Source organism: Pseudorca crassidens, chromosome 10 (assembly GCF_039906515.1).
Source record: "Pseudorca crassidens isolate mPseCra1 chromosome 10, mPseCra1.hap1, whole genome shotgun sequence".
NCBI classification, from domain to species: domain Eukaryota; kingdom Metazoa; phylum Chordata; class Mammalia; order Artiodactyla; family Delphinidae; genus Pseudorca; species Pseudorca crassidens.
Genome location: NC_090305.1, coordinates 42,927,498 through 42,939,853, shown reverse-complemented (window position 1 = coordinate 42,939,853; position 12,356 = coordinate 42,927,498). Strand labels below are relative to the sequence as shown.

Sequence of the window (12,356 nt, the reverse complement as noted above, 5' to 3'; positions counted from 1 at the left end):
GTCAATTCCACTACCAGGTTTCCTGGGTATGTACCCCACTGCACTTGCCAAATGCATGATCTTGGGTAAGTCACTTAACCTCTCTATGCCTCAGTTTTCTCATCTGTGTGAGAATGCCTGATAATCGTAGCTGTCCATGGAATTGTAGGAACCGTCAGTTGAGATGGGAAACACCTAGTCCAGGGCTGGTATATAAATGCTGTGCAAGTGTTTGTTATTCCTTATTATGATTATGACACGATGATGGTCATTATACTATTAGTATTCTCTTCTATTCCTGAGCTTGGAGTTCTAGATTTTAATAGGAACAGACTGCTTTTCGGTGAAGTGCAGTCATAGAAATTACAAATAAAGGTGTAAACTATGCTAAATTCTTGGAGGCTAATTTCGTTTTAGGTGTAATCCTAAAGGGATGAACTCTACTAGAGAAGGCTTGGTTGATGGCACCTGGCAATTCCTTGGTGCTGTCTCAGAGAGCATTCACACCTCTTTCTCAATTGTCCTCTTCTCCTCCAACTTCCATTTCTTCCCTGAGAACGTGTCAAGCACCCAGGGTCCTTCCATACCCTTGCCAACCTGGGAAAAAGACAGTGGTCTTCTAGCTCTGCACAGTTGCCATTTCATAGTTGCTGAGCCAGGGCTATATTTATGCTCTCTACCAATTAGAAATGTAAAATGCTCATCAAGACCTAGTGTTTTATTTTTCATGAATTCTAATCAACATGGGTGAATGGGATAGAAGTAGTGTGGTTCAAATTCTGAAGTCATTTCTATTAGTTCCCTCTACTGTTAGATAGTAATAATCAATTCAAAACAGTGCACTTGAGAGATGGCTGTCCAGTGTCAACAGTAAGCCAAGGTGCAGTGCCTTCTCATGCGAGAACATGCTGGTTCGGTTAATCTAGCAGTAGAATCCATTGCATGGACCATTGACCATCAGTGATTTGATAGTTACTGTTTGAGTGCTACATTTGCTGGTGTATAATATACTCTAGTATACAATTAGCATCCAATTTACATGATTTTCTTGAAGGGGATATATAATTGCACCTTATCATAAGTGATTATAAATGAGAGTTTTGTTGTTGCTTTTCACTTGTAGGAGTGCACTTAAATGTGCCTTTTTCATTGAGATTTTAATATTAGCTCAAGTCAATTTGATAATAAATCATTTGAGAAATGAATGTAGTGTGAACCATGAACATTGTGAGTGAAGTGAGATGATGTGAACTTTCTTTTGCTGTCGGTGCTTTATCTTGCACCCATCCTATGAGTACCCTGTGTTCAGGGCAACATGGGAAGCTTTCTTTGGTAGAGGACTCAGTTTCACGCTAGCATATAAATGTGACAAAAGGGACTCAGAGATCCATGACAAGTAGAAATGGAAATTTTGCCAAATCACAAGTTTGGATGACAGGCATTAATGGATTGGAAGGTGGAGACGTGTGACTGAGAGTGAGGGAGCCTGTCCCATCACCCGACACCCAAAACTCAGTTGGCTTTGGTTCTACTTTTCCTGGCATTTCCTGTGCAGAACCTCTTCTGCAGTTACAAAAAAATGTCATTCTGAAAAAGCAGTCAACTGCTCCTGTATGTGTGAGAAGAAAAGTGAAATATTTTACATTTTTTCTAGAAATTCATGATAATTATTCAGCAAATAGCCCAATAAATGTTACTGGTAGTAGACCTATGGAGTGATTAAAGATATAAAAGGGATATTTTAATTAGTTAGCTAAGTTTTATTATATTTGTAAGATTTTTAAGATTGATGAGAGTTTGCTGAAGTCTTACAGCATACCACTCATAAATCTAAAGATTGCATTGAATTGTATTTAGAAGAAAAAGAACATATAAATAATAGGAAATTAGTAAATGTCCAAAGAATCCTAAATGCAACCAAATAACCTTAAAATTTGGCTGGGTGTTTTGTATATGTTTTTAAATACTCAGTAGGACATAAGTATCATATGAGGGACCATTGGTTTCAGAACATCACCATTAAGGGAAAAAAAAACTACTCAGATGATTGGCTTATTGCACATTGGCCCTATTCCTTCTACTTGGGAAAATTCTATGGAAAATGGACAATAAATATTGAGAGAATTTGGAGATGTGAGTTATACCAGTGCCTCAATATTTTTGTGCATTTACAACTTTCCATCAAGAAGTAATGTTGAATGAGGTAATGAATGGGTCAGATCTTGTGGTTATTAATAGTTTTGTCCTTGATCTATGGTGAAGAGGATCAACTGTTGATCCTCTGTGGTTTAGTCAAGTTGACTAAACTGGACACTTTATAGAGAAGCAGATAGAAGCTATCAAGAGATGAAGATGTTCTTTCAACTGTAAGACTTGTTAAGTTGTGCTGCTGGAAAGAATACTGTCATAATGAACATTAGGAGAGACCCATGCCCTGCCTCATTCATGGTTGCACATTGCTTTCAATATGTCCTTGCATCCACGTAAGAGAATCTGGAATACCTAGTCTATAAGAAGGTATTGCTGTGCATTAGAGCAGGGCTGCACCTATTACAGGGTGATGCATCCCTCTCCATCACCCCACTCTCCATCAGGGAAACTTCTGGTTTGCAGAGAGAACAACTCAGCCAATAAAAGATTCTGGGCAACTTAAGCCATCTTAAAACTTAAAAAGATCCCCCAAATTTCCCCCTGGGTGGTTACTGGAACCAAGAGAAATTTAAAAAACTTTCTGGAAGCACCACAGAAATGGTGACATATTAGAATTCTCTGCTATTTATGATTTTCCCAGTGTCTCCACGTAATCATAAGACCCATTGCTTAGTGATTTTTTTCTATGGTGATATTTTTCCCTGTTGCTCAATGTACTCTTTCTCTCAAAAATTTTTGCTATAGTTTATTTTTGTAACCCACTCATGATTTTCAGATGACTGACAAAACTAGCCTTGCAGTTAAACTTAATGCTTGCAATGAGGCTTATAACTTTCATGACATTTCCCACTTAGTAGTCTATCAGTGAGGTCTGGCCTAAAAATGTATTATTTCTTTTTATAATGAGTCATTGTAGAACTATTGAGGTAAAGGTCTCTTTGTAACATTTCAGATCCAAAAGCCTAATTTATATAATTTCTAATAATGAGCTATTTGTGGTCTCTCTCATCTTTTGTTTTTCCCAAGACTTCACTTTTGGAGTACTTTTAAGACCACAGCAAAACTGAGGAGAAGGTACAAAGATTTCCCTATACCCCCTGTTCCCACATAGCCTCCCGCATGATCAACATCCCCCACCATAGTGGTACATTTGATATAATTGGTGAACTTACATTGGCACACCATAATCAGTACACTCTTGATGTTGTACATTTGGACAAATGTATAAGGACATGTATCCAACATTATAATATCCTACGTTATACTGCATTAAAAATCCTCTGTGCTCTGCCTGTTCATCCCTTCCAACCCCTGACAACCACTCATATTTTTTACTATCTCCATAGTTTTGTCTTTTTTCCTAATGTCATGTTATTGGAATTATGCAGTACATAGCCTTCTCAGATTGGCTTCTTTCACTTAGTAATAAGTATTTAATGTTCCTCCATGTCTTTTTTTTTTGCGGTATGTGGGCCTCTCACTGTTGTGGCCTCTCCCGTTGCGGAGCACAGGCTCCAGATGAGCAGGCTCAACGGCCATGGCTCACGGGCCCAGTCGCTCCACGGCATGTGGGATCTTCCTGGACCGGGGCACGAACCCATGTCCCTTGCATCAGCAGGCAGACTCTCAACCACTGCGCCACCAGGGAAGCCGCCTCCATGTCTTTTTATTGCTTGATGACTCATTTCTTTTAATCACTGAATAATAATCTATTACCGGGTTGTACCCCAGTTTATTTACCCATTCATCTACTGAAGGACATCTTGGTTACTTCCAAGTTTTAGTAATGATAGATAAAGCTGCTGTAAACATTTGCATGCAAGTTGTTGTGTGGATGTAAATTTTCAGGAATGCAATTGCTGGATCATATGTTGGGACTATGTTTAAATTTGTAAAAAAAAAAATCAGTCTTCCAAAGTGGCTGTAACATTTTGCAGCATTCCTACTAGCAATGAATGAGCATTCCTGTTGCTCCACATCCTTGCCAGCTTTTGGTATTATCAGGGTTCCATAGTTTGGCCATTCTAATAGGTGTGCAGTGATATCTCATTATTTTAATTTGCATTTCGCTTATGATATGTGATGAGGGACATATTTTCCTATGTTTCTTTGCTACTTGTATATCTTCTTTGGTGAGGTGTCTGTTAAGGTCTTTGGCCCATATTTTAATTGGGTTGTTTGCTTCCATACTGTTGAACTTTAACAACTCTCTGTATATTTTAGATAAAAGTTCCTTATCATCATGTCTTTTGCAAATATTTTCTCCCAGTCTGTGCCTTGTCTTTGTATTCTCTTTACATTGACTTTTGCAAAGCAGCCGTTTTCAATTTTAATGAATTCAGCTTATCAGTGATTTATTTCAATCATCAGGCTTTTGGTGTTATATATAAAAAGTCATCAAAACACCAAAGGTCATCTAGATTTTCTTCTATGGTATCTTCTGGGAGTTTCATAGTTTTGCATTTTACATTTAGGTCTATGATCCATTTTGAGTCCATTTTCTGAAGAGCGTAAGGTCTGTATCTAGATTCAGTTGTTCTAACTTCCCCAACTTGTCATTATTGGGAGCATATTGTCATTTCCTCCAAATCTTATGAAACCAACTGGAACCCTGGATGGAATAAATATCCGGAGGTGGAGGGTGGTCAAGGGAACCAGTAGGGAGTGGCCACCATTTCACTCACTGTCCAATTGCTAAAGAAAATCCATGTCTTTTAGAACTGTGGCTCTGGACACCAGCTTGGGAAAATTTTTAAAGATTTTAGAGCTATCAGAATATCAATCAGAAAATTATTCTCTGGAAGTGTTTGTTCTTAATTTCTTGTAGAGAAACTAGTTATAGGAAAGCTATTTTCAGAACTGAAAAATAAAACATCTAATTCTGATGACCATGACTGATGTTTACTGAGAACGTACTATGTTTTTATAAGGTCATTGTCTTCCAGAGAGCAATCCCTATGCCAAGTGGTTCATATAAATTATCTAAGTAAGCTAATCCAACCACCATAAGAGATAGTTATAATTAAAATTATTAATCTTTTAAAATAAGTGAATCTCAAAGAGCTTACATATTTGGCTCAATAGCATACAATAGGTGAATGGCAGAATAGAGATTGCAAAGATTCTCTACCAGATTCCTGGTAGTTTAATTCAAAACCTGCACTATAACCTGTTCCCTGTACTGCTTTGATCATATAGCTTTTGATTTCTCAGTAGTAAATGAGACAACTTATAAAAACAGATAGTCCTCAATTACTTGGACTGGGAAAGGCTGAATCATTAATTTGGTCAAGTTCCTTATTTTATAATCAGAAAATTAGAGACCAAATAGGTAAAAGGTTTGTGCAGCATTTATTGATGACTTGAGAATTCTGACACTTTGTTTTTACCCAGAACTTACCTTGTTTACCTGGTATTACTTTCCTTAAGTTTACCAGTTCCTTAAGCAAGTATATTTCTCTCTTAGCTCACTAGGTAATTTACCAAAGGGCCATGAATATAATTGAAAATGACTATACTTTTTCAGTAGTTTCTGTGTTTGAACCCCAAAAGTGTGAAAAATAATTACCTGTAAATAAGGAATCACTTTACAGAGGGATTGTCCAAAGAACCAGGTCTCAGTGATGTCCACTACTAAAGTGGCTGGAAGGCAGGTGATGGTCACGAGCACGTCAGCCAGAGAAAGGTTGACGATGAAGTAATTGGTCACCGTCCTCATGTGGTGGTTCTTCCACACGGCCACACAAACTAATTTGGAAAGAAAAAGGAATAGTAACTGTTATGAACTGAATGTCTGTGCTCCCCAGAAATTCATATGTTAAGATCCTGACTGCGCCCCCCTCAAAGAAGATGTGGTACATATATACAATGGAATATTACTCAGCCATAAAAAATACTGAAATAATGCCATTTCCAACAACATGGATGCAACTAGAGATTATCATATTAAGTGAAGTAAGTCAGAAAGAGAAAGACAAATACCAAATGATATCAGTTATATGTGAAATCTAAAATATGACACAAATGAACCTATCTACAAAACAGAAACAGGCTCATAGACATAGGAACAGACTTGTGGTTGCCAAAGTGGGTGACATGGGAAGGAATAGACTGGGAGTTTGGGGTTAGCAGATGCAAAGTATTATATATAGAATGTATAAACAACAAGATCCTACTGTATAGCACAGGGAACTATATTTAATATCCTGTAATAAACCATAATGGAAAAGAATATAAAAAGAGAATGTATATATATGTATAACTTAATCACTTTGTTGTATTGCGGTAATTAACACAACATTGTAAATCAATTATACCTCAATAAAATAGAAAGATCCTCCCCCACAATGTGATGGTATTAGGAGGTGAGTCTTTGGTAAATGATTTGGTCATGAGGGTAGAGCCCTCATGAAGGGCATTAGATCCTTATAAAAGGAACTCCAGAGAGATCTTTTGCCCCTTCCACCATGTGAGGATACAGCAAAAAAGCTGCTGTTTATGAACCAGGAAATGGACTCTGACCACTGAATCTGCCACAGTCATGATCTTGGACTTCTCAGGCTCCAGAACTGTGAGGAAAAAAACTTCTGTTTTTTATTAGCCACTCAGTTCATGGTACTCAGTTACAGCAGGCTAGACAGACTAAGACAGTGACTAAACAAAGAAAATAGCTATTGATGAGGGAACACCATCAAGCTAATTGGTACCCCTGCAAATCCACAAATAAATATTGCCAAGGGAGATAATTTAAGGCTGTCCTGTGTTTTCACCAAAATGGTCAATATGTGTGAATGCTGAATATATGCTTAAAAATTAGTTCATTTACCTTGCAAGACATTTTTCAATGGATCATAAGGCTGTGTTTATTTTTACTTGATCTTGAATTTCATTTTCCAGGAGTTAAAGAGCAATCTTTGATTTATTGTTCTACTCCTTCGGTGGTCAGCAAATACTCAAGAAATATTTACTGAGTTGAGATGAATTAGGAGTTCGCTAGTTTTCAATGAACTGCAACGTTTGCCTCATCCATGATATTGACCCCTACCTGCTCCCAAACTCTGCCTTTGGGACATTTAAGAGATGAAGAGCCTTAAAGACAAAGTCAACGAAAAAAGTCCTTACTATTGCCATATACTGAAGTGGATGGTTCATATCCTTAGATCGTTTAATTTATCATTACCAATGTTTTATATATTATGACGTCAGTGAGACACAGGAACTTGTTGAGGACAAATGGCTCATAAAACACAGAACCACAGTTACAACTGGGCTTATACACCAAGTGAAGAGCTGGTCTTTCCACCACATTGGCTACCTTCTTTTGTGAAAATGAAGGAGTTATATAAAAAAGCACATATAAATTCTAGAAACTCAATCTCTCTCCTTTCTATTACTCTTGATGGCCTCTTAACATCAGCTCAGATGAAACACACTTTCTCGGCCAAGCCTTCCTCCCTTTCCTTCAGTGTATCCCCCTGTGTAAAAGTTGAGCTATCTCATTCAGCTTCTCTTTATGGAAAGAATACATAGTTCTTTGATGCTCTGTCTGCCCTCTGAGATATTCAAAGGTTACATAATCACTGGTTCCAGAACTATATAGGTGTAAGCACTGCTACCCACATCTATTGATGGGTTTGCTTCACTGAAAGGAACTGTGAATTTACCTGGGTATCATTACCCTGTCAAATTTGTCGCTTATGCACCCAAATGATGCAGTGATTAGTAACCTTATGCAGTGAAGAAATAAAAGCACATTTGTTAAATTTAAGTCACTGAGTGAGGATTCCTTTTTGACAATTATGCACCAGTTTATTATGACTTTCATATGCTGAAAAATGCTTTTACTAGCTTCTGAAGCTGAAATTACCTCAGTCACCAACAGATGCCAATTTAATGAAATACCTGAATTTCTGAGGATTTAATTGTGAAAACTTCACATCTTCCTTTAACTCCAGCACACAAGTACCAAAAACTCAAGTGAGCTTTATTAGGGTAAATCATAGTCTTTATTATCTGAAAATTCTGCTGCTGAAACTTTTATTTCTCAGAAACGCTTGAAATGCTCACACACACACACACACACACACAAACCCATCTTAGCAGTCGACTAACACATTATCACGGCTTGTTATGAGAAAATTGACAAAAAACATCACACTTCTGATCCTTGGTCAATAAATGGTCCAAATGGTGCAATTTGGGATCTGGAAAAGAAAACAAGACTTAAAAAGTGCAATCCATTCTAGTTTGACTCCCAATTCTCCCTATTTTGGAGGTGAGGAACGGCAATGCTGGGAGGACAGTGTTAATGCATGATGTCTAAGCAATGTGAGAACAAGTAGATTCTCAACCAACGCTTCTATAGTATTTACTATGTGCCATATCCTGTTCTAAGCAATTTAAATTATTAATCTTCATAATAACACTATGAAATGATTATTGTTAATATCCCTGTCTAACATGTGGAAAACTGAGGCTTGGGAGGTTATGGAACCTACCTAAGGATGAATAGCTAGTAAATGCCGAGCTTAGATTTAATCTTATAAACTCTGCATGCCATTCTATTATATACCAGCATCTATCATTGAAGCAGAAGGTAGAAGGCAGCTGCCAGCCTTTCTTTGGCAGGACTTTAACATACATTCATAAAATTCTGGAATTGGAGATCATTCAGTCTAACTTGATGCATAAATCAACTCTGCAGTATTCCTGATTCATTCTACTTGCATATTTTTAATAGTAGGGAATTTATGATTTGCTTAAGCCCTCAACTACGTTTTGTGTTGACTTTACCTACCAGCAAGTTCTTGTTCATGTTGAGTTGATATCTGTTTCCCTTTCAGTTCCATTCATGGGTTCTTTATTCTTTCCTGGAACCCAAGGAATAAACCTTATCTATTTTTTTCTGCATTGTACCTGTATTAGTTTCCCAGGGCTGCTTTAACAGAGTACCATAGGTTGGGTGTTTTAAAGCAACATAAACTTATTGTCCCACAGTTCTGGAGACCAGAAGTCCAAAATCAATGTGTCAGGAGGGCCAAGCTGCCTCTGAAACCTGTAGAGAAATTCTTCCTTACCTCTCTCACAGCTTCTGGTGGTTTGCTGGCTATCGTGGCCTTCCCTAGGGTACAGCTCTGTATCTTCAGTCTCTCTCTCCATCATAACAAGGTGTTCTCCTGCCTCTCTGTATTCACATGGCATCTTCTTATAAGGACACCAGTCATATTAGATTAGTGGCCCACTCTACTCCAGTATGACTCATTTTAACTCAACTAATCATATCTGCAATGACCTTATTTCCAAATAAGGTCACATTCTGATATTCAGAGGATTAGCACTTTCACATATTTTGGGAGAGACACAATTCAACTCATAATAGTCTGTCCTGTGACCCCTAAAAATTTGTGTTCTTCCCACATGCAAAATACAATTCACTCCATCTCAACGGTCCCCAAATTCTTAACCCATTTCAGCATCAACTCTAAATCCCAAATCTCACCTACATATTATTTAAGTCAAGAATGGGTGAGATTTGGGGTACGGGTCTTCCCAGGGCAAAACTCCTCTTCATCTATGAACCAGTGAAACCTAGAAAACAAGTTATCTACTTCCAAAATGTCATGTTGGGGTAAGGATAGGGTGATATTCCCATTCTAAAATAGAGAAATTGGAAGAAAAAGCGGGTCACCAGTCTAAAGCAAGTTTTCAAATCAACAGGGCAAATTTCACTAAATTTTAAGGCTTAAGAAAAATTCTCTGTGGCTTGATGCTCTGTTCTTCTAGCTCAATCTATAACAGTAGCCATTGAGATATTTAAAGTCCACAGCTATTCCCCAAGCCTCTGCTTACCGAGGCTAAATATCTCCAGAACCCTCATGTGCAATGCAGGGTTTCATATCTCACATCACCCTGATCGCTTTATTCTGAGCACACTCCAGATAATCATTGATGGCTCTAAATGAGCTATCTGCAACTGCACACATGTTTCCAGCTGTGGTCTAACCAGGACAGAAAAGAACAGGGTGACTGCTTTCATTAATATTTCTCTATTAAGACAGCCTGAGATCTTGTTAGATTTCCTAATAGCCAAGTCACACTTTTCTTTGATCATACATGTATACAATTGCTAGAAATTGGTTCCCTCATGTAGATGTTTCTTTACCTCTAAATCTTAGGGAGAAAAAGAGAGGGAAAATTAATATTCTAAAAAAACATTATTGGAATAATTGGAGAAGTTTGAATTTGGAATTTATGTTAAATAATATTACTGTGCCAATTACAATATCTTAAGTATGGTGTCTACATTATGTACATTCAAAATACTAAAGATTATGACTATGTCTGCTCCCCAAGACTTTGTTTCTCTGGGTTAAACATTGGCAGACCCTTCCTGCATAATAGCAGGATTACCTCTTTCATGACCCTGGTCTCTTTATTGTGAAAATGCTGCAGATTACCAGCAGATATCTCTGAGCTAGCTATCCAGAACTGAGCACACATCTTCAGGTGCATATCTCCTCAGTTTGAGTTGAATAAATATCCATTAGTTTATTCATTTCCCCATTCAAAATATTAAAGATATAAGGGAAACAAACTTCTCCTGGTAGCACATCAAATTTATGCAGTTAAATTCATCATCTTTTCTTATATTCTCTTCCTGGACTTTATATCTCCCTGAAATATAACATTCTTCCTTTTTCTCCCCAATACCTTATGTTTAAAATCCCTCAGATATCTCTTACCTCTATAATTGTCTTTCTATTCCTTTTGCAAATACCTGGTCAGATTGTGGTAATAATTAGCTAGGATGTTGCAATTACCTCCTAATAGTTGGTCCTGCACCCTGCCTCTCTTTACTCCTATCCATTTTATCCAGTGATACCATTCACTCCAGTTATATTAACTCTTTCATTTCAATAGGAGTCTCTCCTTTTCTTTGGAATTAAGTACACAATCCTCAGGTGGCCACCCAGTTCTCATTGAACTTTCCCTCTATGTCTTGCAATGCTGCCCATAAAATACTCAGAGCTGCAGGATAAGTTTGATATCTCACTTTATAGCCAACATTCCACACCAGGCGATTGCTAATGCCATTCCTCCTTTTTGAAATGACCACACTCCATTTCAATCCTCTTTTCAACTAATTAAATCCTACCCCAAAACAAACAAACAAAAAAGCAAACCAATCAAACAAAAAAATTGGTTTCATGTAATGTCTCTTAATTAGCCTAACTCAATATGACTTCTTTCTTTTTTAAAACCATATTACACCATAAAAAAGAATGAAATAATGCCATTTGCAGCAATATAGATGGACCTAGAGATTATCATACTGTGAAGTAAGTCAGACGAAGACAAATATCATATTATATCACTTATATACGGAATCTAATACAAAATGATATAAATGAACTTATTTTAAAAAACAGAAACAGACTCACAGACTTAGAGAATGAACTAATGGTTACCAGCAGGGAAGGGTGACAGGGAGGGATAGATTGGGAGCTTGGGATTAACACATACACACTACTATATATAAAATAGTTAACAAGACCTACTGTATAGCACAGGGAACTCTACTCAATATTCTGTAATAACCTATACACACATACACACAAATATATAACTGATTCACTTTGCTGTACACCTGAAACTAACACAACATTTTAAATCAACTATACTCCAATAAAAAATATTTTTAAAAGGAAAAAAATATTAAAACAAAGAAATAAAAACATATTACATGTTGTACCTTTCCTCGTCATGAATCACATTCTAAAATTATTATGAACTATTATGGGTATTTGTATTTTTTTTCTTATTCTTCTACTGGTTCAAAAGCTCTTTTTCATTTTGAGATGGGCTTTTCCTTTCTCTTACTCTTCTTGGTTTCGAAAGCTTTTCTCCCAACACAAACACTGCCTAAAACTTACTTTGCAATAAAAAATATTCATAACATTGATTTGTTCATCCACTTGTATCATATTGGTGCCTTTGGTATTGTACATTTACCCATGAGGTTCTTTAAAAGAAGAGAAAAACACAGTGGCTGAATGGAGCATTTATTTTCCTCATTCCTTTTAAGGCCTGACATTTGACAGAGAACTTGGCTGCCTGACAGTTATTTTCCTGGCTCTCAATTCCCCATATACTGCCTTCTGATGAGCCTTGGCAGGATGTGAGACATGAACTTGGTACTATTTTTGAAATCGGTTCTCTGAATGATC

At 37.1% G+C, this 12,356-nt stretch overlaps 1 protein-coding gene across 1 annotated transcript in view; it reads right to left on the bottom strand.

Moving 5' to 3' along the window:
* Window positions 1-12,356, bottom strand: part of HCRTR2 (hypocretin receptor 2) — a 122,174-nt gene that overhangs the window by 27,506 nt on the left and 82,312 nt on the right. The window contains exon 2 of the mRNA XM_067755851.1: window positions 5,699-5,877. Coding sequence (XP_067611952.1) covers window positions 5,699-5,877 — 179 coding nt within the window. The remainder of the gene's footprint in view (window positions 1-5,698; window positions 5,878-12,356) is intronic.